Here is a 21,471-nt window from a genome sequence, read left to right on the forward strand (position 1 = left end):
TACTATCATACTAACTTCTGTCAAACATGAACCGAAGTCTCTGCATAAATCCCCCCTTTTCACCCGCCCCAGCCCCTGCTCCACTGCCCACAACGCTGCCGCCATCGCCTATGCCGCCGCTAACGCTGCCGCTACCGCTTACAATTGCACCGCTGAACCCACTTGCCCCATCGCCGCTTTTGCCTCCGCTTTCAATGACGCTCTTGCCTCCGCTTTCAATACCGCCTTCTCCTTTTCCGTCTCTGACTGCTGTTCTCCGTTTTAGTTCCTCCGCACTAATAAGTAACAAGCAGTTGGAAAATTAAATCTATAAACTCAAGTACGTCATCATTGTGCTTGATTGTGTTAGAATTTAAAGAGTTTACAAGCAATCCTATTAAATTTTTGGACGCTAAGAATCACCTATTTAAACCTTCGTATGGAGTTATCGTACCCATGGGGCCAAAAACACCTATGGTATTTGTGTGTTAGTGCCTTTTGTACCTATGGGACGCTCATTAAAGATAAAGATAGTTTATTATTCAAGTAGGCATACATATTACAATGCGCTTATGAACGTCAAATAAAGCTACACCGGCTCTAACCCTACACCTCTGACCCGAGAAGATTAAAATCCCTCCTAAATTGTAGGAGGGTATCCTAATATGGGACCGGCAAGAAACTCGGCGGGACACATCTTTTTGAAACAACACATTAAATAAGAAAAATACAATTTAGATTACTATAGAATTAGATGAAAGAGACCTCCGAAGGGTGCCATTTATAACAATGATCACGCACGTAAACCTACCTAAGCTAATTTTGGTTGCCCCTTCAAACTTTATTTATCAACCTCAACGTATTTATTACAGTCCATTGTTCCGCTGTCCGAATTCACATCCAATGTGAAGACAGCCTAATATTGGAGCAGCAAAGAGGGATTTCCCCGTATAGTTTCTCCTTTTAGTTAGCCTTTTGTTTAATATTCAGGGATTCCAGATTGAAACATGAAATTTAGTAAGGTAATTCGGGGATTCCCGTTAATACACATGTCTGGTATGTCTAGAAAGATAATGTTATCGTTTCGATTCTGCATAATAAATTTAGATCGAGGCCAAGCGTGATAATGATATCGATCGTCTTGTCGATTTTCTTAGAAATGTTTTGATGTTACAGATGGCTATATGATAGGTACACAGTTATTGAGAATAATGAGTTTAAAAAACCCTCTGTAAATACACGCTATCGTTTTGGTCCATTATTTAATAATATAGGTGATTTTTGGAAGAATTAATCTTGATACGAGATAAACTTTGCAAGCATTTACGTAAAAAATTATAGACACTCAGTACGCAGGTCTATTTTCGGTATTATTCTAAGTTGGTATTAAATAAGAAAAATACCAACTTAGAATAATATCAAAAACGATAGGACAAATATCGAGTGAGTCTAAAAACAACATACACTAACATCGAACATGCCCAAAGATGTTGACGAATAACGAAATAAGCCCGAATAAGAAATAGACAAACAACAAAGATTACGAATTATGATATGGACGACCCACAAAAGTGACGAATAAAGAATGGGTGACGAAAGCAGAACGGGACGAATTTAAGAACTTGACAAAAAACGATTGAGACGAGCCAAGACGATACCCTATTTTCCGCTCTCAAGGGACACAATATAATAAACCTACCTACTGTGTTCTGGTCACCTTAAATTTTGAGACAAAGTTGTGCACATGTCGTCAGCGGACTACCAGCAAACTATTTAAATGAACCCACCAGTCACAAGGCAATACTGTTTTACATCTACACGGCAACATTGTCGCACAACTGAAACAACTACCCGAAACTCATACTCGCATCTAATTTACTATTTTTTTTTATTGAAACACTTAAATCGCACGATAATTTTATTCAGTTTACATTTTTTTGCACTTGAAATTATTTTTTATGTCAAAAAGACGCTGTCATTCTTCTCTTTGCCTGGATAACTGTCACGTGTCTTCACCTGTGCGGGCACTGAAACAAGGAGGTAGAAATATTGTTTGCTGTCAAAGATTTCCAAAGTAAAGATAGGGGCGTTCATATAATTCCGACCGAATTCTCGTTTGGTGTGCTTCGATGGAATGCTACAACGCGATTGATGTCGGTGTTACTGACACCACTGTGATGGCACCATTCTTAGTGCACGTAAGGCCCCTCTTTGCAAAGTAACATATAAGTAAATGTTTACTGTTGGTTTATTTTTTGACAATAAATACAATCTTTATAGATCGTGACATTCACGACGACACCTGCCTTGACTCGTATTGTCACGTTACTAAAGCTTAGATTTGACACCAACATCGCGCAGCACCTGCGCGTCATCCTGGATGATACGATCTATAGTCTGATTAGTGGCGAGCGTTAAGCAAAGCGTTTGGCAAGGTGTGCAGTGGGTAGAACGACGGGCACGGAGGCCTCACATACTTTTTTATTTATGTCTACGTTAACTCGGTTAGGCCTTTCGCCGACTAGAGCGGGTGCACGAAGCGGGTGAGCGGGTTACCGAAAAATAGTATGAGCAACGCTATTTTGGTGCGGATATGCGTGCATCGGATCTTACCTACGATGGTACCCGCCGTGCGTATGACCTGCACCCTCCTCCACGTTACGGCTGCTCCGCTCGAGCGTTCCACTCAGTTTGAATACTAAATCGGCAATCACCGGTCAAGCAAGTAAAGTGTTATATCTGTAAAACTGTTCTTGTTTTTTAAGTGAAGCCTTGAAGAACCTGTGACTTGGACTCGCACTTGCACTGGCACAGATAGCCCATCTGCTGATAAAGGCCTTTGTTGTATGAGCGGCTGTAGCCCCAGTACTTGTAGAGCAGGGCTAAGACTTATCCTTACGTACTGTACGTGTGGTACCACACCCCATACAGACCATCGTCCACACTGTAAGTCTTAAGGCCCGTCCAGCCGCGATGATCAATTGATGTCCACAGATGGTTTTTAAGTGTCTTGCTTTTAGTACCTGTGACTTGGACTCGCACTTGTCTTGGAACGGATAGCCCATCTGCTGGTTGACGCCATTATTGTACGAGCGGCTGCTGCCCCAGTACTTGTAGAGCAGAACTGAAACCCATAGCCTGATGATCTGTTCGTATCTGAGACTCGCACTTGCACTGGAACGGATAGCCCATCTGCTGGTTAACGCCCTTGTTGCACGAGCGGCTGCCGCCCCAGTACTTGTAGAGCAGGGCTAAGGCCCTTAGCCCGATGACTATGTTCGTACCTTAGACTTGGACTCGCACTTGCACTGGAACGGATAGCCCATCTGCTGGTTGACGCCCTTTTTGTACGAGCGGCTGCCGCCCCAGTACTTGTAGAGCAGAGCTAAGACCCCCAGCCCGAGGACTATGCCAGCCGCCACGGGCACCCAGTCCTTGTCGCGGTCACTCATTTGAGTAGAAGTGGAAAAGAAGCACTGAAAAAAGAGACTTTTTTTATATTAAAGCAAAAATACGTATGTAATGCTTAGATTATACAAATATACAGAATTCTCATTGTCTAAGAAAACCGATGATTGACATCGATGACGCGTATTCAATCTTGCTCGACAGCTCAGAGCAGTAATAACCGGGCCTAAAAGGGGCAATGACGAGGCCGGGGGCTGTAAGGGGAAGCGCGAGCTTATAATCTCACGGTAAGTTTATGGGATGGCCACGTTCTTTACCCATACACCCAGAGCACCACAGTGTCACTGGATGTTGGCTGAGGTGTCACTGTATCCATCCAATATCTTTAAGTCAAGACTTCAAATCATTACCTTGAGGGCAAGGCTCATCCAACTGTTTCATAATTTTCAACGGTGACATTTGGATTATAAATCACAGAAATTGTTTACTGATAATATTAATCGAACTGCGTGCTGAATTCTTGAAGAAAATACATAATTGTTTTAATATTATGTCATTTTTGACATGGTCTTGTCTAGCATCTAGTTTGTAGCGGCAAAAAAGGCCCAACGTCAGTTATGACAGATACTTTTTATTTAATTGATAAAAATGATAAAGAAAGCAAGCAGATCACATCCACTGAACAAGATATGCATGGGGGATGGGTGGAAATGAGCGAACGGGATGGTCTTATGGAACTTTCAGTAGGAGTAGCAGAGAAAGTGCTATTATTGATTGTCCTTATCATAGTCTCACTTTTCATTTCTGCCTACTTCTAAAAAGTCCTAATTGCCACATCAAAACAGTAGATTTATTGATGTTGCCCACCGGTAGGTAACAATGAACCCGACCAAATTACGTAGGTTGTTTTTGGTATGCGGTCAGGAATGTTAAAAGGTGATTTAATATCGTCGCATTGCCTATGTTCTGTCCTCACGAGCGCACGTATGTTTCTTCTCTATATTATTGTACCTCTATGAAGCAGTTAGAGCCGGACCAAGTTAATTATGCGCACAGACTTTGTAGTGATAAACGTCTAATTCCTATGAAATTATGACGCTTGTTGAGGTACCAGCACACTTTGTCACTTCAAAATCTATGCAGAATTCGTTCTATGCAGATTAACTACGCTAACTTTGCAAAAACTTGCCACTTTTCACAGTGACAATGAATAGCCCCGCCATGCTTCACGTATAATTTGCCATATTCTAATTAAGTTTTAATTTGGTATGTTTGTACGTCCGTCCGTTAGTTCTACGGCTATGATAAGTGCTACTCGGACTTTACGTACAATGTAGCATGTATTTCGCAAATGATTTTAAGCAATACCTATAACATACTACTTCTACAAATCAAAGTTATGGGAGCGACATGATATTGTATTACAAAGCCTATTTTTTTTAGTAGATTTTAATTACCTACTTGTACAGTCGCCATCGGATATATCGGAGCGGCCAAGGTGCTCACAAATATCTGAACATGCCTATATTGTCAAGGCGTTAGATTGCGTGTTCAGATATTTTTGATCACCTTGGCCGCTCCCATATATCTGATGGCGACAGTAGTTTGTATTTAACAACGCAGCAGTCTACATTCTCTTACCTATTGTTGTATACCTAGTATAGTAGTCATAGTAGTCTGTGCGGAAAAAGAAGAGTCGTTGAATGTATGTGGCCCGATACATTCCACGACTCTTCTCTTTCCGAACAGACTATACATTTTACGTACCGTGACCCGAATGCTAAGGAAGGAAAGGCAATGTTTTGCTTTCCCAAATAAAATACAGACAACTCGGTGGTTAATCATTTATTACAATAATCAGTCATTATAATTATCTTTGGACCTTTACAGAAACAAAAACAAACTTGTGGTAAAGTTGGCAATACCCGACAACGGGTACCTACGGTTATAAATGAAAATTGTACCTAATTTTTTTGGGCCTACGATGAACATCGAAATTTTATTATCTGCCTCTCTGCCGCTCGAATATGCAAGAGCGATAGAGGCAGATAACGAAATCTCGATTTTCGACGTTTACGGTAGACCTTCCCATCCCTCAATCAATCAAAAAGACGTGGCAGTCAATATGTTAATTCGGTCAAAAACTTAAATGTAAACAAGTAATAAATTAATAATAACTGACATAAAAAATAGGAATATTAAGGACGTAACAATTAAGCAAAGATAAAGATAAATGCGAAGTCACGACAAACACAGATTACGTGCATTGGGTTAACTTCGGAAACGGTGTAATATCGAAAATCGCCAATATCTAAAGCACAAGCACTTCAGACATTGGCAACGCTTAGTTAGGCATCTATAACGCTTTGGCAGAGTCGTCTCGGCGTTTTTCGAAGATCAAGTGTTTCTAGTTTAGTATCTAGAGTCAGACCAAGACAAGTTTTCAGCGATTTTGATAGCCCACCCTGTGCAAGTGTTAAGTAAACGTCATAATTTCATAGAAGTTTGGCATTTAAAGTAACACTTGCAGCCCAGTCAAATTCACTGCCAACGTATCTTAGTCTGACTCTAGATATTTTCAATTTTCAAAATGAACCGGTTCTGAAGCTTAACCAATGCGACAAATAAAATAAACAAATACTGGGCTACCAAAACAATACAACAAACTTAATTAGTCACAATTTTTTAAAGGAAAGATTCATTTTCGTTTAAGAACTAAGATTTTGTAAGCTGCGGCCTACTTTATGTGAAGAACATTACGGCCCAAAGAATCTGGAATTTCCTGGATTCAACGGGCATTAGTAATGAACTTTAAAGGGCTGTCACAATAGACCAATGCCTGGTCGACGTGGCATTCAAAGGCCCACAAACTACAATAATATAATACTTTATGTGGTCATTTGGGTTGTCAAAAGCTCACGTTTAACACTCCAGTAAGCACAAAACATGGCACCATTGATATAGTATAATATGTCAATCATTGGGACAGGACAGCGTCAAACAAGCCAGTTGTCAAAAAAGGTATTTCAGCTTTTTTGACCACTAGGTGCACGAATTTTTCTTAAGACTTTACGAGTACATCTTTTCTACTATCAATGACTCTAAGTACCTATATATATATAAGTATTTCTTAATTATAAATACGCGAGGACTATTATAGACACTTCATAAGCACCATACGTACGGGGTGAAATTGTTATCTTTGACCATTACGCTGAGGGGTGGATATGTGGGTCATACTGAACAACTTTTACTACGGGGCTAAGCCCATAATCGTGAAAAAATATTTGTCGTTCCATAGAAAATAGATTTTTTTTCGCGATTCCAGGTTTGTGGTCCCATAGTATAAGTTGTTCAGTATAACCTACGTATCCAACCCTCAGCGTATCGTCAAACATAACCATATCACCCAGTTTTTTAATGGGTTATTCTCCAGGACTAAACCTGTAGTAGGTTTAGTTTTTTTGGGCCTACGATGAACATCGAAATTTTATTATCTGCCTCTCTGCCGCTCGAATATGCAAGAGCGATAGAGGCAGATAACGAAATCTCGATTTTCGACGTTTACGGTAGACCTTCCCATCCCTCAATCAATCAAAAAGACGTGGCAGTCAATATGTTAATTCGGTCAAAAACTTAAATGTAAACAAGTAATAAATTAATAATAACTGACATAAAAAATAGGAATATTAAGGACGTAACAATTAAGCAAAGATAAAGATAAATGCGAAGTCACGACAAACACAGATTACGTGCATTGGGTTAACTTCGGAAACGGTGTAATATCGAAAATCGCCAATATCTAAAGCACAAGCACTTCAGACATTGGCAACGCTTAGTTAGGCATCTATAACGCTTTGGCAGAGTCGTCTCGGCGTTTTTCGAAGATCAAGTGTTTCTAGTTTAGTATCTAGAGTCAGACCAAGACAAGTTTTCAGCGATTTTGATAGCCCACCCTGTGCAAGTGTTAAGTAAACGTCATAATTTCATAGAAGTTTGGCATTTAAAGTAACACTTGCAGCCCAGTCAAATTCACTGCCAACGTATCTTAGTCTGACTCTAGATATTTTCAATTTTCAAAATGAACCGGTTCTGAAGCTTAACCAATGCGACAAATAAAATAAACAAATACTGGGCTACCAAAACAATACAACAAACTTAATTAGTCACAATTTTTTAAAGGAAAGATTCATTTTCGTTTAAGAACTAAGATTTTGTAAGCTGCGGCCTACTTTATGTGAAGAACATTACGGCCCAAAGAATCTGGAATTTCCTGGATTCAACGGGCATTAGTAATGAACTTTAAAGGGCTGTCACAATAGACCAATGCCTGGTCGACGTGGCATTCAAAGGCCCACAAACTACAATAATATAATACTTTATGTGGTCATTTGGGTTGTCAAAAGCTCACGTTTAACACTCCAGTAAGCACAAAACATGGCACCATTGATATAGTATAATATGTCAATCATTGGGACAGGACAGCGTCAAACAAGCCAGTTGTCAAAAAAGGTATTTCAGCTTTTTTGACCACTAGGTGCACGAATTTTTCTTAAGACTTTACGAGTACATCTTTTCTACTATCAATGACTCTAAGTACCTATATATATATATATATATTTATATATATATATATATATATATATATATATATATATATATATATATATAAGTATTTCTTAATTATAAATACGCGAGGACTATTATAGACACTTCATAAGCACCATACGTACGGGGTGAAATTGTTATCTTTGACCATTACGCTGAGGGGTGGATATGTGGGTCATACTGAACAACTTTTACTATGGGGCTAAGCCCATAATCGTGAAAAAATATTTGTCGTTCCATAGAAAATAGATTTTTTTTCGCGATTCCAGGTTTGTGGTCCCATAGTATAAGTTGTTCAGTATAACCTACGTATCCAACCCTCAGCGTATCGTCAAACATAACCATATCACCCAGTTTTTTAATGGGTTATTCTCCAGGACTAAACCTGTAGTAGGTTTAGTCCTGGAGAATAACCCATTTAAAAAACTGGGTGATATGGTTATGTCCGGGGTCCGTGCTACGGGGAAGGCCGGTCAAAACTAAACATAGATGGCGGTCTCGACGATGGTACACTTTTATTTTATTTACCATAAATAATCAAATTGACGATTACCTTCCCCATTGCCCCCATAGACCCGGCAGATATGGATGGATACATGTATTTAAAAAGGTGAGTCCCACTCCTTGTCATTTCGTACTAATTTATAAAATTAGTACGAAGTGGCGAGGAGTGGGGCCCACTTTTGTGAATTTATTTATTACAATTAATACTGTAATGTCTAGCGTCCTTCATAATTATATTACACAATTATTTTAAGTAACCATTGCTGTAGGTATCTTTGAAAATGAGATATTATAATCTTATCGAAATAACTTTTCGATAGGTATTATGTAATTACACACAATTATTATAAATATTATTAAATAATTATAATTACGATACAAGTGCGAAAAATAGGAAATTCGAAACGAGTGGCGATAAATAAAACACGAGCGAAGGGAGTGTTTTAAATCGACACGAGTTGCGAATTATCTATTCGCACATGTATCGTACAACGTTTTACAGTACATATGGCGTTTTAAATGTTCGACACAGTAACGTAATATGCTAATTTTCGCGCTAGTGCGGCTAAGTAGCACCATATGTACTGTAAATAATATTTATATAACTAGCTGCTTTATAATGTGGCTTTCCATCAGAGAAGATCCTCCTTTCTTAAGCTTCATGCGCAATAAAGACCTTTCTATCAGAATTTCTGTTGGGATTTCAGATAAAAGGACCTTATTGCACTTGAAGCATACCCTTACCCATACCCTTTTGTAATGGAAAACCAAAATCGAAAGGGTCGTTTTTCTTTTTTTACCGACAATGATTGTATCTCCCATAACTTGAATAAGGAATTAAGTACTTGCATATTCATAGCACGCTAGATGTATTAACTTTGTATCAGAAATGGGGCGCTTGGCACTGAAAGTTTTAAAGTTATCACTACAATATTTAAACGTTTCACATGAAAACAAATCCTATATCTTGCCAACAAGATCGGCTACGTCAGCCACACGAGATCATACGAGTATGAACGCCAACAAAGGATATATATACAAATGTAGTATGGAGACATGGACCGTCGGAAAAAAAGAACTACACAAAAATGTTTCATAAATGCAAATAATTTCTTATCATAAATTTTAATCCTAAAATATTTTTTTGCTCAAGATAAAAGTTTAACTGGCAACAAAATTGGCCGTATTTTGTATAAAAAAATATTTTTTCGAATTTGACAGCTAATGGTAGATGGCGCTACACGGCTTCATTCGCGTCCGGTAACTAACTAACAATTGTTTTGGGAGTTACCGAATCAATCAGTCAATTGACTGATTGATTGATTGATTCAGTTACCACACAGCGCAATCTTATTCAGCTGTCCAATTCAAGGGAACGATGTTTTTTTAGACTACATATCTTACAGATTTTCACAAATACGTCCAATCTCACTGCCAGCCAAAAAAATCACTTTTCAAATGTGCAAAAATTTATCGTTGTACTCCTTAAACTGACTATCCGTCAGCAAATACTTCGCAGCCCACTTATATTTCGACGGATCGTCCAAAATCGGCACCAGTTTCTTCAGCTTATTCGCATAGCCTGTCAAAGTGGATCTCTCAATATGGCCGATGAGGTTATTTTCTTTATTCCAAAAATAAGCTATCTCCCCGGACTCTAGATGCTCGATGAACTTTTTTACCATAATGTTGAACAGGTCGGCGGGGCTTCTTCGCCAGAAATGGGGGTCGCTTTGCCGGGCCATAGCCTCGTGGTAGAAGATTGTTTTGATGTAGTAACTTGCTATTTTGTTTAACCCTTGGGAGTCGCGGAGTTTTTTGATCTGAAAATGAAACAGTATTACCTACTATACTTCTTTGACACTAGTTTTTATCGTTTATTACGTAGAATTGAATGGATATATCAATATGGGTTTGATCTAAATATGTCGTTACTGATTCCCATCTATTATAGAGGTATTATAAGTACATTAAAATCCAGTCAGTAGTTTAACGGGAACATACCAACTTTCGCATTTAATATTAGTAGGTATGGATAAGCATTATCACATTTACTTATATATATATGATAACGCTACTATTTATGTATTTCAATATCTTTGCAATGTGTCTAAATTATGATGCAACAATAATATTAAAAAGATACAAAAGAATATCGAGTACCTGTTATCTTGAGATTATATTATAAACATTAAACATGTGATTCATTTCACTTCAGTAACTATCACCAAAGAGAATTGATTGTAATAGAGAGGTAAAGTGTAAGAAAAAAACGTGCCCCTAATTTTGACATCCAAAACAAATTGCGCCGTACTGCGACATATGTTCGAAGCACGAAATTGTCTTAGATTTTACACATCTTACTCAACAAATGTATCTTTGCTATCACTAGAGACGAAGCCATCACCAGCCAATTTTCCCACCATATGGGTCTAGGGATAAACCGCTCTGCGGGATGGGGGAGGGATTGGGGGTCTTGGTTACTCAGATGGCAGAGCGCTGGAGTATCGATCCAATGGCCGTGAGTTCAAGTCTCACCCAAGGCAGTAATTTTTTCGACTTTTAAATTTATTCTAAGCTTAATAGCATCGTTCGCAGACGTTTCTACTTGTTCAAAATTAACAAGGTTAGGTATTATTATTTCCAAAATTGTATGCCCGAGCAGGGAATCACGTACCGACTATAATTATAAGACTAATGTAAGCCCACTGAGCTGGGATTGCTGAGAACATGATAACAATTGAATATAAATTACCAGTCGTATGGCCTGGCGCATGTTCTCTGAGGCATGCATGATGTCGCGCTCCTGCAGGTGCATGGCGATCCGCCACGAGCGGTCCGTGTCGTATCGGTTCAGCCCGCCCTTCATAGGCTTCGGCACCACCATGAATATTTCGTGGTGGCATTTGTCTGGCACCTGCGAGAATAAGCTGTATCTACATTTTTCGTATTTTCAATTTGGCTCGATCCAAAGCTTTGAAAAGTGAATTAGTAAGATGCTGACGCCAGCGACAGTCAAATTCCGAAATGGAATGAATAAATAAGTTAATTAGTTATAGTTTAGTTACGTATGAGTATGAGTTGATTAAAGTGTTATCTTTGTTTTAGATTCAGACAGATTGCATGTGGCCAGCCTAGATTGGTCTCTGACGGATATATTTAGCTCCTTATTTTGTATTCGCTTGGAGCCTGTTTTCTTTATTTTGGACTAACACGAATAAGTACGTATAGTAGGTAAGCCGAGTTACAAAAGCAATATTTGTTTTATTTGAAACTTATTATTCAATAAAGATTCAAACTGTAATTTATAAACAATATTTTGTACTTTGAGCCTCACGTAAGTAATAAGTCCTACCTTTCTATACGGTCTGCAGATAGGCCAGCGTTCCTCGGGGAACTTCAGGGCCGGGACCAGGTCCACGTCCAACCGGAACCCCCTCGAGTTCTCGATGATGAGCGTGATGGCGGGCCCGCTGGACGACAGCCGCAAGGTGTACGCAATACCATCCACGTTCATTACGCGGCGACCGGGGAAACTGGGGTGTACGGGGAAACTGTTCATTGCCTATGAACAGAGAATGCTAATTAGCCTTTGAATAATAAAGAATATAAGCTAGGTAAGGTAAAAAATAACAGAAGCCTAGAGTGATATAGTCTTGGTCTTCAGAGATATTGTGGTGTAAGTATGTCTGCAATAGTTACCTACATAATACAAGTTGCTATACTTCTATAATTTTATAATTATTGGAAACAGGTTTCTATGCAGGGGGGTTAGTTATATCTGCAGCTTATTATAGGTGCATACTATAACTTTACAGCTGCTTAACTGCTTTAGGTCAAAGTGAACGTTAGAAAGATGCAAAAATTATTGTAACTAATAGAGCATGTCAAACAAAATGTTATGATAAACATTTTGTTAATTTGCACACAATATCAAAAAGGTTTACCTTGTTGACAACGCTTTTGAACCAGTCAGTAAACTTCGAGCGGAGCAAATAGTTTCTCTCATCCAACCAGTCATGCGCAGTTCTATTGATAACCCAGTCCGCGCCGTCTCTCTTCGGCAGGTTTTGGAACTGTGTCCCGGCCTTCAGCTGTATGAAGCCGGGGGCCTTGGGCTCGAGGACTATGTCGCTGTTGGCCGGGTTAGGGGCCTCCTTGAGGTTGACGGGTAGACCGATTATGATGTCCATGTCGAATTCATCGGGCTTGTTGATGCGTAGCCGGTCGTAGTGGCTGCCCGCAAATTGTACCTGAAATTATTACAATGTAAGTAGTTATTTTAAAAACTTGTATGAGATTCATCTGATTGTTCGTTTTACTGCTCTTGGGAACACTATTATTTAATGTATTATCAATAATCTTCACTATAACCTTAGGACAAACATTATAAACATGATAAACATTATACAGTGTTCTAATTTTTTTTTCAAGGCACTTTCAGTTTAGAGCGATGTCTACTGTAGTGAATAGAATCTCGAATGGGACCTGTTTTCGTTGAATCTGTTTGTTGTCTTACGTTTGAATTAGGATCCTTGAATCGCTTTTTCAGACTAGGCTGACTGAACGAATATTCCGGTCCGTTTCAAGGGTGTCACCAGGTGGGAGCAGGGGGGAGGCAACTGCCCCCTCCTAGAGACTAAAATTCGTAACTATATTATTATTATTATTTATAAATGCACAGGCAGCTTATAGCTGATATGTGCACATCAATGTCCTGCACTTGTGTTTTGTCCATTAATAAAATGTTTGTCGAGTCTATTTTTAAAAGAATTCACTGAGGGTGCACTGATTACGGATTTGGGCAAACTGTTCCACACTTTCACTACGCGGTTAGACAGGAAGTGTCGTCTTGGGTTGCTACTACTCTGCGTCCGTGTCAGCTTCAGAGAATGTCCTCTCAGTCTGTCACACATATTCCGAGTGAAAATATCACTCAATGCGGGTACGTTGGAGTGTCCTGTAAGTATTTTGTATGTTTCTATTAAGTCACCGCGTTGCCTTCGCTGCTCTAGGGTTGTCAAGCCCAATTCCTTTAACCTATTCTCATATGGTCGGTTGCGAAGAGATGGAACCAGTTTTGTTGCTCTTCTTTGGACTTTTTCAATAATATGTATGCAAAACAAAATAATACTCACTGTGCTTGAATAGCGGTTGTAGTATTTATCTGCTACCTTCATCTGCTCATGCAACCGGTGAAATATGTTCATAAACACATTATAATGCACCTCAAACTCTTTATCCTTTAGCGCTATGTACCGCACATATATGTCATGCAGCAGCCCATTCATGTTTGTGATCACCGGCTTCTCCGGAACAACCAGCACAGGCTCTGCGGGTAAAGCTGCAGACAACTGGGATCCCATTCTGAAAAAAGACATTGTATAAACAGAATGACTTTGTTGCCATTTTCAAACAAAGTTAGTTACTGGGCCAGACTACAGACTGGATCCCACGAGGATTGATATCAGGGCAGAGGAAGACCAAATAAGAGTGGCAGGCCAACTACACACACATTGTTAAGTGGCGGCACAGCACATTATTATTGTGGGATATAGGACCAAATCGTGGGAAAGAGGGTAGGCCTTTGCCCAATAGTGGAAAACTAAGACTAAAAAAAAGGAACTAACACAGCGCTGCCTACAGCACAGACCACGTTGGTAAATAAATTCCACGCAGAATATCCTCCTTGGTTTTCCGCTTCTTGCCTGGCCAGTTCCCTCTGCCTTGCCTCTGCCCTCTCTCTTTCTTCTTTTTTCTTTTGTTCCTCTGCCTGCGTGGACGAGGATGAAGTCAGGTAGTATGCTCCGGCACCTATGGCTAAGCCGGCTAGGCCAACCAAGCCTGCTACTTCCCAGCTGCTTAGTGACTCATCATCATCACTACTATTGCCGTTGGTGCGATTTCGATTTTGACTCATGATTACGGCTGAGAAAAATAAAGCATATAACAATTCCAAGTACCTACGTATTTTAAATAGATTACTTATTACATTATAAGCTAAACCTCGTGGTCAGTATTTTGCTTTGACATATATCTAAGGATGGGCCTTGGTGTCACTCTCGAATTCGAGCCAATCATGCAATCTAACGGAACTAGTTGCGACCAATCGCGCGCGTGATGCGAACTCATCAACTAATCGCGTTGCGGCGTTAGACTGCACGATTGGCTCGAATTCGTGTGCGTGACACCGCTGTACTGGCCCCATTCTTATTGTTCGTAAGGCCCGTCCTTATACATGTCAATGCCTTACGGGCACTAAGAATGGTGCTAGTTCAACGGTGTCCCTCACGAATTCGAGCCAATCGTGCAGTCTAACGCAACTAGTCATGCGCGTGATGCGAACTCACCAAACAATCGCATTGCGGCGCGTTGTACGATTGGCTCGAATTCGTGTGCGTGACACTGCTGTACTGGCCCCATTCTTATTGCCCGTGACGCCCGTCCTTAGATATTTGTCAATGGTATTTTGCGGTTATGGAGCGGCGAACCTGAAGCCCATGGCACCAAACATCTTAAAATAAGCCACTGACACGGATAATTCTAAAAAAAGATATCGGTAGCGGAACAATATTAAATTCTATATTATGAATGAGTTGAATGCCTAACCCGATAATAATTAGAAGTAAAAAAGTAACGAGTCTTATTAGAATACAATATACTATGAACTACATTTACCTATCTCTCATACTTATTTGAATCGAATAGCATAGGAACATGGGCACTTGAAACGATAATCAAGTGGCGTGGGCGTGGCGCAGCATTTACACACCAAAGATATACCTACTCGTATGTGCCGCTATCACACATTGAATGTACGTTAGGTACACTGAGCATAATTATTTTCAGGTTAAGAACTAAAAACTTACATTACAAAACACAAATGTAACACCGGAATTCTGATGCCAAAGTGTGCACTTGCGATAATATCTTCGCGAAAATTGTTTGCTCTTTCGACGACAGACTGCTTTTATACCGACGCGTCAGTTGATACCAGCGACAAAAATCTTTTATTATTCGGGGAATTCCAGCTCCGCGCTCTACACTTCTACACTAGGGATGGGAAAAAATAATCAACTGCACAAACAATCGATACTATTAATCGACTTGCATGTTAAAATGAATCATTAGACATTTTGTGTTTTATTACTGAGGGCCTACCGCGAAACACAGAAATTTCCAAATTGCAGGCATCTTTCTCTTTTACTACTCGTACGATTAAGGCTTACGCCTTAGGCTTAAGCTTACTAGGTATATACTTAGTGTGACAGAAAGATGCCAATTTGCGAACTTCGGTGTTCGCGGTAGACCATCTGTTGATTAGTAGAATTATCCTACTTTTCCTTTAGAATTATCTATCAGTATAAAAAAATGTAGATTCATAATGCAAAATTGATTTATTCTTTACAAAATCGAATGTGGCGTCTCCTCTCAGTCAGACAAATCTCAGTGAACTTCGGTCCACATACACAACTCCCGCCAGGACAGAGTACTTTCTATTGGCCCTCTCTCTAGAGAGGGCTCTAGATGTTAGTTTTAGTAATCGATACACGTCACTAAAATGAATTGTGTACTTAACAAAAATTGTGTTCATAAGTGTCAAATACATCCACACTTTATGAAGTGCCAATTACATCCACACTTTATCAGACCTGATATCAGACCCGATTTCGGGCCCGAGAACAGTATTTTTACAGTTTTTTTAGTTATTAGAAAACAATTATCAGGAGACGTAGTGATTATATGCTCTTTGGAGGCCTGCCGCGAAACCGAAATTCGCAAATTGCTGGGATCTCTCTCTTTTACTCTCACTAAGACGTAATTATTAGAGTTACAGAAAAACTCTCGTAATTCACGAACTTCGATTTTCACGCCCAGGCCCGAAATAGGGACTGATTTCGGGCCCGATACCGGGAAGTGTTTTTTCATTTTAATTGTAGATTAGTAGAATCAATAATACATTTACGATACCTATTTAAAAAGATTAAGAACAAATCGATTATAGGGTATTATAAAAATATTACATTAACCTCTTCAGTTATTTTATTCGATTCAGAGCTCAACGAGGGGGGGGAAATGCTCAGTCAGCAACGCGCATGTGACTCCTCTGGAGTTGCAGGCGTACATAGGCTACGGAGACTGCTTACCATCAGGCTTGTTTGCCACCGACGTAGTATAAAAAAAAATAGATCAATTTTATCAGATTTCTAATGCTAAGGAAAATAACCTAAAGGGCAAATTATATCCACACTTCCCGATATCGGGCCCGAAGTCAGTTCTGATGTCGGACCTGATAATCGTTTTCCGTTTCACGGAATATCAGCACATCGTTTACAATATTTGAAATGTAAAAAAATGGTTCATATGCAAAAATATCAAACATTTTGGCAATTAGAGACAAAGTATTTTTTACATGTCAAATATTGTAAAAGATGTGCTGATATTTGGCGAAACGGAAAAACTCTTACTCGGGCCTGAATTAGTGTGAATGTATTATTAGTGTCAGACATCATTATGGACTCTGTTAAAGACTATACCTTTGTAAAGGGTGATAAAGTTGTTTTATCGCTTGGAGAGCACGACACTAACCCCATGAAGATTGTTACTGCCTTAAATAGTGTCCTAAAATCATTAGAAAATTGTACCGTTTTTATTTTAGGGATTAGAATTAGTAAGGACATAGATGTAAATGTCTTGAATTATCTGCTTCGCCAAAGCTGCATACAAATCAATAACTTTAGATTTGTTGAAATTTTATGTAATAAAAAGAGTAAACTGAAAAATAAATATATGTACATGAAAGAAATTTGTAAAAAAATAAATGCAATTCTTGATCAAATGGATTATAAGGAAGCATATTATAGCTTTGTAAATGATGTTGCTGCTGCTGATCTCAAATGTTCTGCTGTACCTTCGGAGGCAGCTGAATCAATTGTACAGAACTCTGTAAATATATGCACAACATCAAATTTGCAGGAGCCATTACCAAAAAAAGGAACGATTCCTTATTATTTTTTTCGAAACCGGGAAGAAAACCCAAACTAGCAAAGCTTTTTTAACTAAAAGTGAGACAAATTACCTTAGTATATTTCATCAAAATGTCCAAAGCCTGAAATCTAAGATAAATCAAATAGAAATATTAACATCAGCCTCAAACATAGATATATTATGCTTCTCTGAAACGTTTCTTAAAAAAAATGAAACTTCAATTTTACAAATTGATGACTATAAATTGGTCACATATTTCTGTCGAACACGTAAATCTCGTGGTGGTGTTTGTATTTATACAAAAAAGTCGTTGAATTGTCAAAGCATAGACTGGATATCAGAAATGTCAATCGAATTACACTTTGAGGCTTGCGGAATTAGTATTTCCGAAATAGACCATATAGTTGTATGCGTATACAGATCGCCTGATGGTGACTTTGACTTATTTATCTCTCAGTTTGAAACTCTTGTAAGCAAACTAACACTTAGATCTCGATATTTAAATCGCAAAATTATTATAGCTGGTGATTTCAATGTAAACATTTTAAATACAGATAAAGCCACAAACACATTTCTAAATATACTAGCCAAATTTAACCTTAGACATACAATAGATGAGCCTACAAGAATAACTCCTACTTCAGAAACATGCATTGATAATCTACTGACAAACTCCCATAAATATACATCTAAAGTAATGAATTTAGGAATGTCAGATCATACTGGTCAACTCATTGAATTACCAACAAATTATAGCTATAATCAAAAGTACTGGTTTGTTGAAAGACGAAGGATTGATTATCATCTTGACATCTTCAAAAAGTATATTGCTCAAATTAACTTCGCGGACGTTTATAGGGAATCAGATCCTAACACAGCCTATAAATCATTTGCCGACATTTTTTCACTGGTCTTTAATCTCTGCATCCCACTAGAAAAAACCAAAGTCACATATATGAAAAGACCAAACTGGAAATCGAAAGGTATTTTAAAATCCAGTAAAATCAAACGAAAGTTACACGTTACCAATCAAAAAACAAAAGATAATAGGCTCACTCTGATGAAGTATAAAAAATACTGTAAAATATTAAAAAATGCCATTAGAAAATCTAAGATTATATCAAACGATAGATACATTTCAAATAGTACAAATAAGCAAAAAGCTACATGGGGCTTAATAAAATTGAATACCTGTTCCACGAATACAATACCAATAACTTTAACGAAAATAGACAAAGATGGAACAACATTTGAAAACCCTCAAGACATAGCACAAGCATTTAATAAACATTACACATTCCAAAATATATTAAATACGTTTGACCCCAAAGAATATAAATATAAATTAAATTGTATCCCAAATAGTATTTTTTTGACTCCGGTTGATACTAGTGAAATTAAAAAGATTGTGGCCTCCTTAAAAAATAAAAAATCCTCGGGTCACGATAATATACCAATTCAAGTAGTTAAATCATGTGTGGACTATATTTCAGACCCTCTTATGCACATTATAAATTTAACGCTTGAAACTGGAATATTCCCCGATGACCTTAAGAAAGCAATAATAAAACCACTCTATAAAAAAGGAAACAAAACCAACTTGAGCAACTACAGACCCATAGCTTTATTACCTACTTTTTCTAAAATTTTTGAAAAGGTAATACACATTAGATTAACTAAATTTCTTAATCAAAATAAAATCCTGAACTCATGCCAATTTGGATTTCAAAAGGGGAAATCTACTACAACAGCTATATTTGAAACGTTAAAGCTTGTTTGGGAGAGTGTAAACAACAAAAACCTTTGTGCCTCCCTCTTGATCGATATGTCAAAAGCTTTTGACTGCGTAAACTTTGAGATTATTCTAAAACAGCTTGAAAATATTGGAATAAGAGGAAATGCTCTTCAACTATTTTACACTTATTTGTACAATAGGGAGCAAGCTGTAGAAATTGTTAGTTACAATGCTCAGACAAAAACAGTTGCACGGGTACAGTCATCATTTGAGAAAGTTCAGCTTGGAGTTCCCCAAGGTAGTATTCTCGGCCCACTCCTATTTTTAATATACCTAAACGAACTTCCAAATATAGTTGACGTACCGTGTACTTTATATGCAGATGACGTTACTCTTTTGTTCTCAAATGAAAATACATATGAAAACATGCAAGAACATATAAACAGTGTACTAACAAACATTTTAAAATGGCTAAACAGTCTTAACCTCCATGTCAACCTAGATAAAACTAAACTTATACAATTTAGAAATTATAAAACTGTGCCTGAATCTATTGTAGCGTCAAATGTGAATACGTCAGTAGATGACGTAAGCCATGTTAGTTTTCTCGGCGTTGAAATAGATACACATTTAAATTGGAAGGCACATATAAATGAGCTAAATAAAAAAATTTCTAGTAGATGCTATGCTTTATCGATATTGTCAGAAACTTGCTCCGAAAAAATTGTTATCAGTGCATATTATGGAACAGTCTACCCATTACTGACGTACGGAGTAATTTTTTGGGGAAATTCTGTTGATGTTGATAAAACATTTATATTGCAGAAAAGATGCTTAAAAACTGTTTTTAGAATGTACGTGGATGAATCGCTACGTGAAGTGTTTAGAGAGAAGCGCTTTTTGACCCTTACCGGTATTTATATATTAGAATTAAGCCTATTTGTAAAAAAACACCCTGAATATTTCACAAAGCGTTCATGCAAAGAAAATATCAGATCACAATATAAGTACAATATGGTACTTCCGAGAACTAGCACCTCAATATATAAAAAAAGTACGTTCATATCTGCTATTAATGTCTTCAACCATCTGCCAAACGAAATAAAAAGCCTCGAAGGAAATACTTTTAAAAGATGCTTAAAAAACTTTTTAATAGACAAAGTTTTCTATAATTTAAAAGAATTTTATAACTATGTAAACCTAAATGTATATTAAAATATAGTTTAAGATAAAATATTAAAACCTAGTTTAAGTTAAAAATAATTGTATACCCGAGAAGGGTAAAACTGTTGATACTCATCAAAAAATGTACCTAAGTCATATTCTTGTACCTACACAGTTTGCACAATAAATATTTCTGATTTCTGATTTCTGATTTCTGTAATTGGCCCATTCAACGATTTTGATAGAAACTGGCACGTATATGTGTCTAGACTCTAGCTGAAGCCCTGAAGATGAGTAGATAAGAGTGCAAGTTAAACACGAGTTGCGAATTACCCATTCGCACGTGTAAGGTATCGTACGATTTACAGTATATGTGGCCCTTGAAATTTTCAACATTGACACGTATAGTGCTAATTACCAGGGCTCGGAACTCGGAACCGCCGGTTTATTTTTAAATCCCGAAATAGCCAATATTTTTAATTATTTTATACTCTTTACGTAGGACTGGATCATGTATTTAGGTAACAACTTCGCATTATTAGATAGTCCCATTAAAAATGAAATAATAAACCAAAGAACGAAAAAGAACGTAATAATACCGGTATTTTTTGTATGAAGATAAAACCGGTTCCGAGCCTTGCTAATTACCGCACTAGGGCGGTAAATTAGCACCATAATATATTTAATATAATTAACGATGTCCTTATATTTCGTGAAACCGAAAACGACCTTTGCTCGGGCCCGAAATCGGATTCGTCCGCAAGGATGGATGTACCAGTAATAAGCCTTTGCTGCGGTCTGATAAACGTTACCGTTTTGCTAGATAACGGTGGAAATAAAACAATTTAGATGTTTTACAAAGTTTATTACAAGTCTAAGTATAACAAGTCTGCACTTAGGACTTTTGTCCAATAGGGCACACATCTGACATCATACACAAACATATATACACATAGGGGTCACATGTTATATTTTATAACATAAGTAGTAAAATATAGGTAGCAAATGAGCAATTTATCACAGTAAAGTGGATATTAAAATAAGTACCTGGGCGACCGAGCTTTGCTCGGTTATAACTATTTATT

The 21,471-nt window shown here is 37.9% G+C and overlaps 1 protein-coding gene across 3 annotated transcripts; it reads right to left on the reverse strand.

Annotated features, from left to right (window-relative positions):
* Nucleotides 1–8,445: 8,445 nt before the first annotated feature.
* On the reverse strand, nt 8,446–15,500 carry LOC133533358 (cyclic GMP-AMP synthase-like receptor). 3 transcript variants are annotated; one of them, XM_061872315.1, is made up of 7 exons: nt 15,369–15,500; nt 14,130–14,427; nt 13,638–13,866; nt 12,447–12,752; nt 11,855–12,064; nt 11,255–11,416; nt 8,446–10,322 (listed from the first exon to the last, which is right to left on the reverse strand). In XM_061872315.1, the coding sequence occupies exons 2-7, from the start codon at nt 14,417–14,419 to the stop codon at nt 9,954–9,956; spliced, it is 1,566 nt and encodes a 521-aa protein (XP_061728299.1). In that variant the 5' UTR covers nt 14,420–14,427; nt 15,369–15,500; the 3' UTR covers nt 8,446–9,953. The 3 variants fall into 3 exon arrangements, with proteins under 3 accessions (XP_061728299.1, XP_061728300.1, XP_061728301.1); XM_061872316.1 differs by lacking the exon at nt 15,369–15,500 and adding an exon at nt 15,287–15,356; XM_061872317.1 differs by lacking the exon at nt 14,130–14,427 and having other exon boundaries at nt 15,369–15,477.
* Between the last annotated feature and the right edge of the window lie 5,971 nt (nt 15,501–21,471).

Source organism: Cydia pomonella, unplaced genomic scaffold (genome assembly GCF_033807575.1).
Source record: "Cydia pomonella isolate Wapato2018A unplaced genomic scaffold, ilCydPomo1 PGA_scaffold_159, whole genome shotgun sequence".
Taxonomy (NCBI): domain Eukaryota; kingdom Metazoa; phylum Arthropoda; class Insecta; order Lepidoptera; family Tortricidae; genus Cydia; species Cydia pomonella.

What these genes read in the sequence shown, in the direction of transcription:
- LOC133533358 (XM_061872315.1), bottom strand. Translation starts at nt 14,419, where the DNA reads ATGAGTCAAAATCGAAATCGCACCAACGGCAATAGTAGTGATGATGAT. An exon ending in TCTGCAGACCGTATAGAAAG is followed by an intron (nt 11,417 to 11,854) that starts GTAGGACTTATT and finishes TTATTCTCGCAG; the next exon opens with GTGCCAGACAAATGCCACCA. An exon ending in TGCGCCAGGCCATACGACTG is followed by an intron (nt 10,323 to 11,254) that starts GTAATTTATATT and finishes TTTCATTTTCAG; the next exon opens with ATCAAAAAACTCCGCGACTC.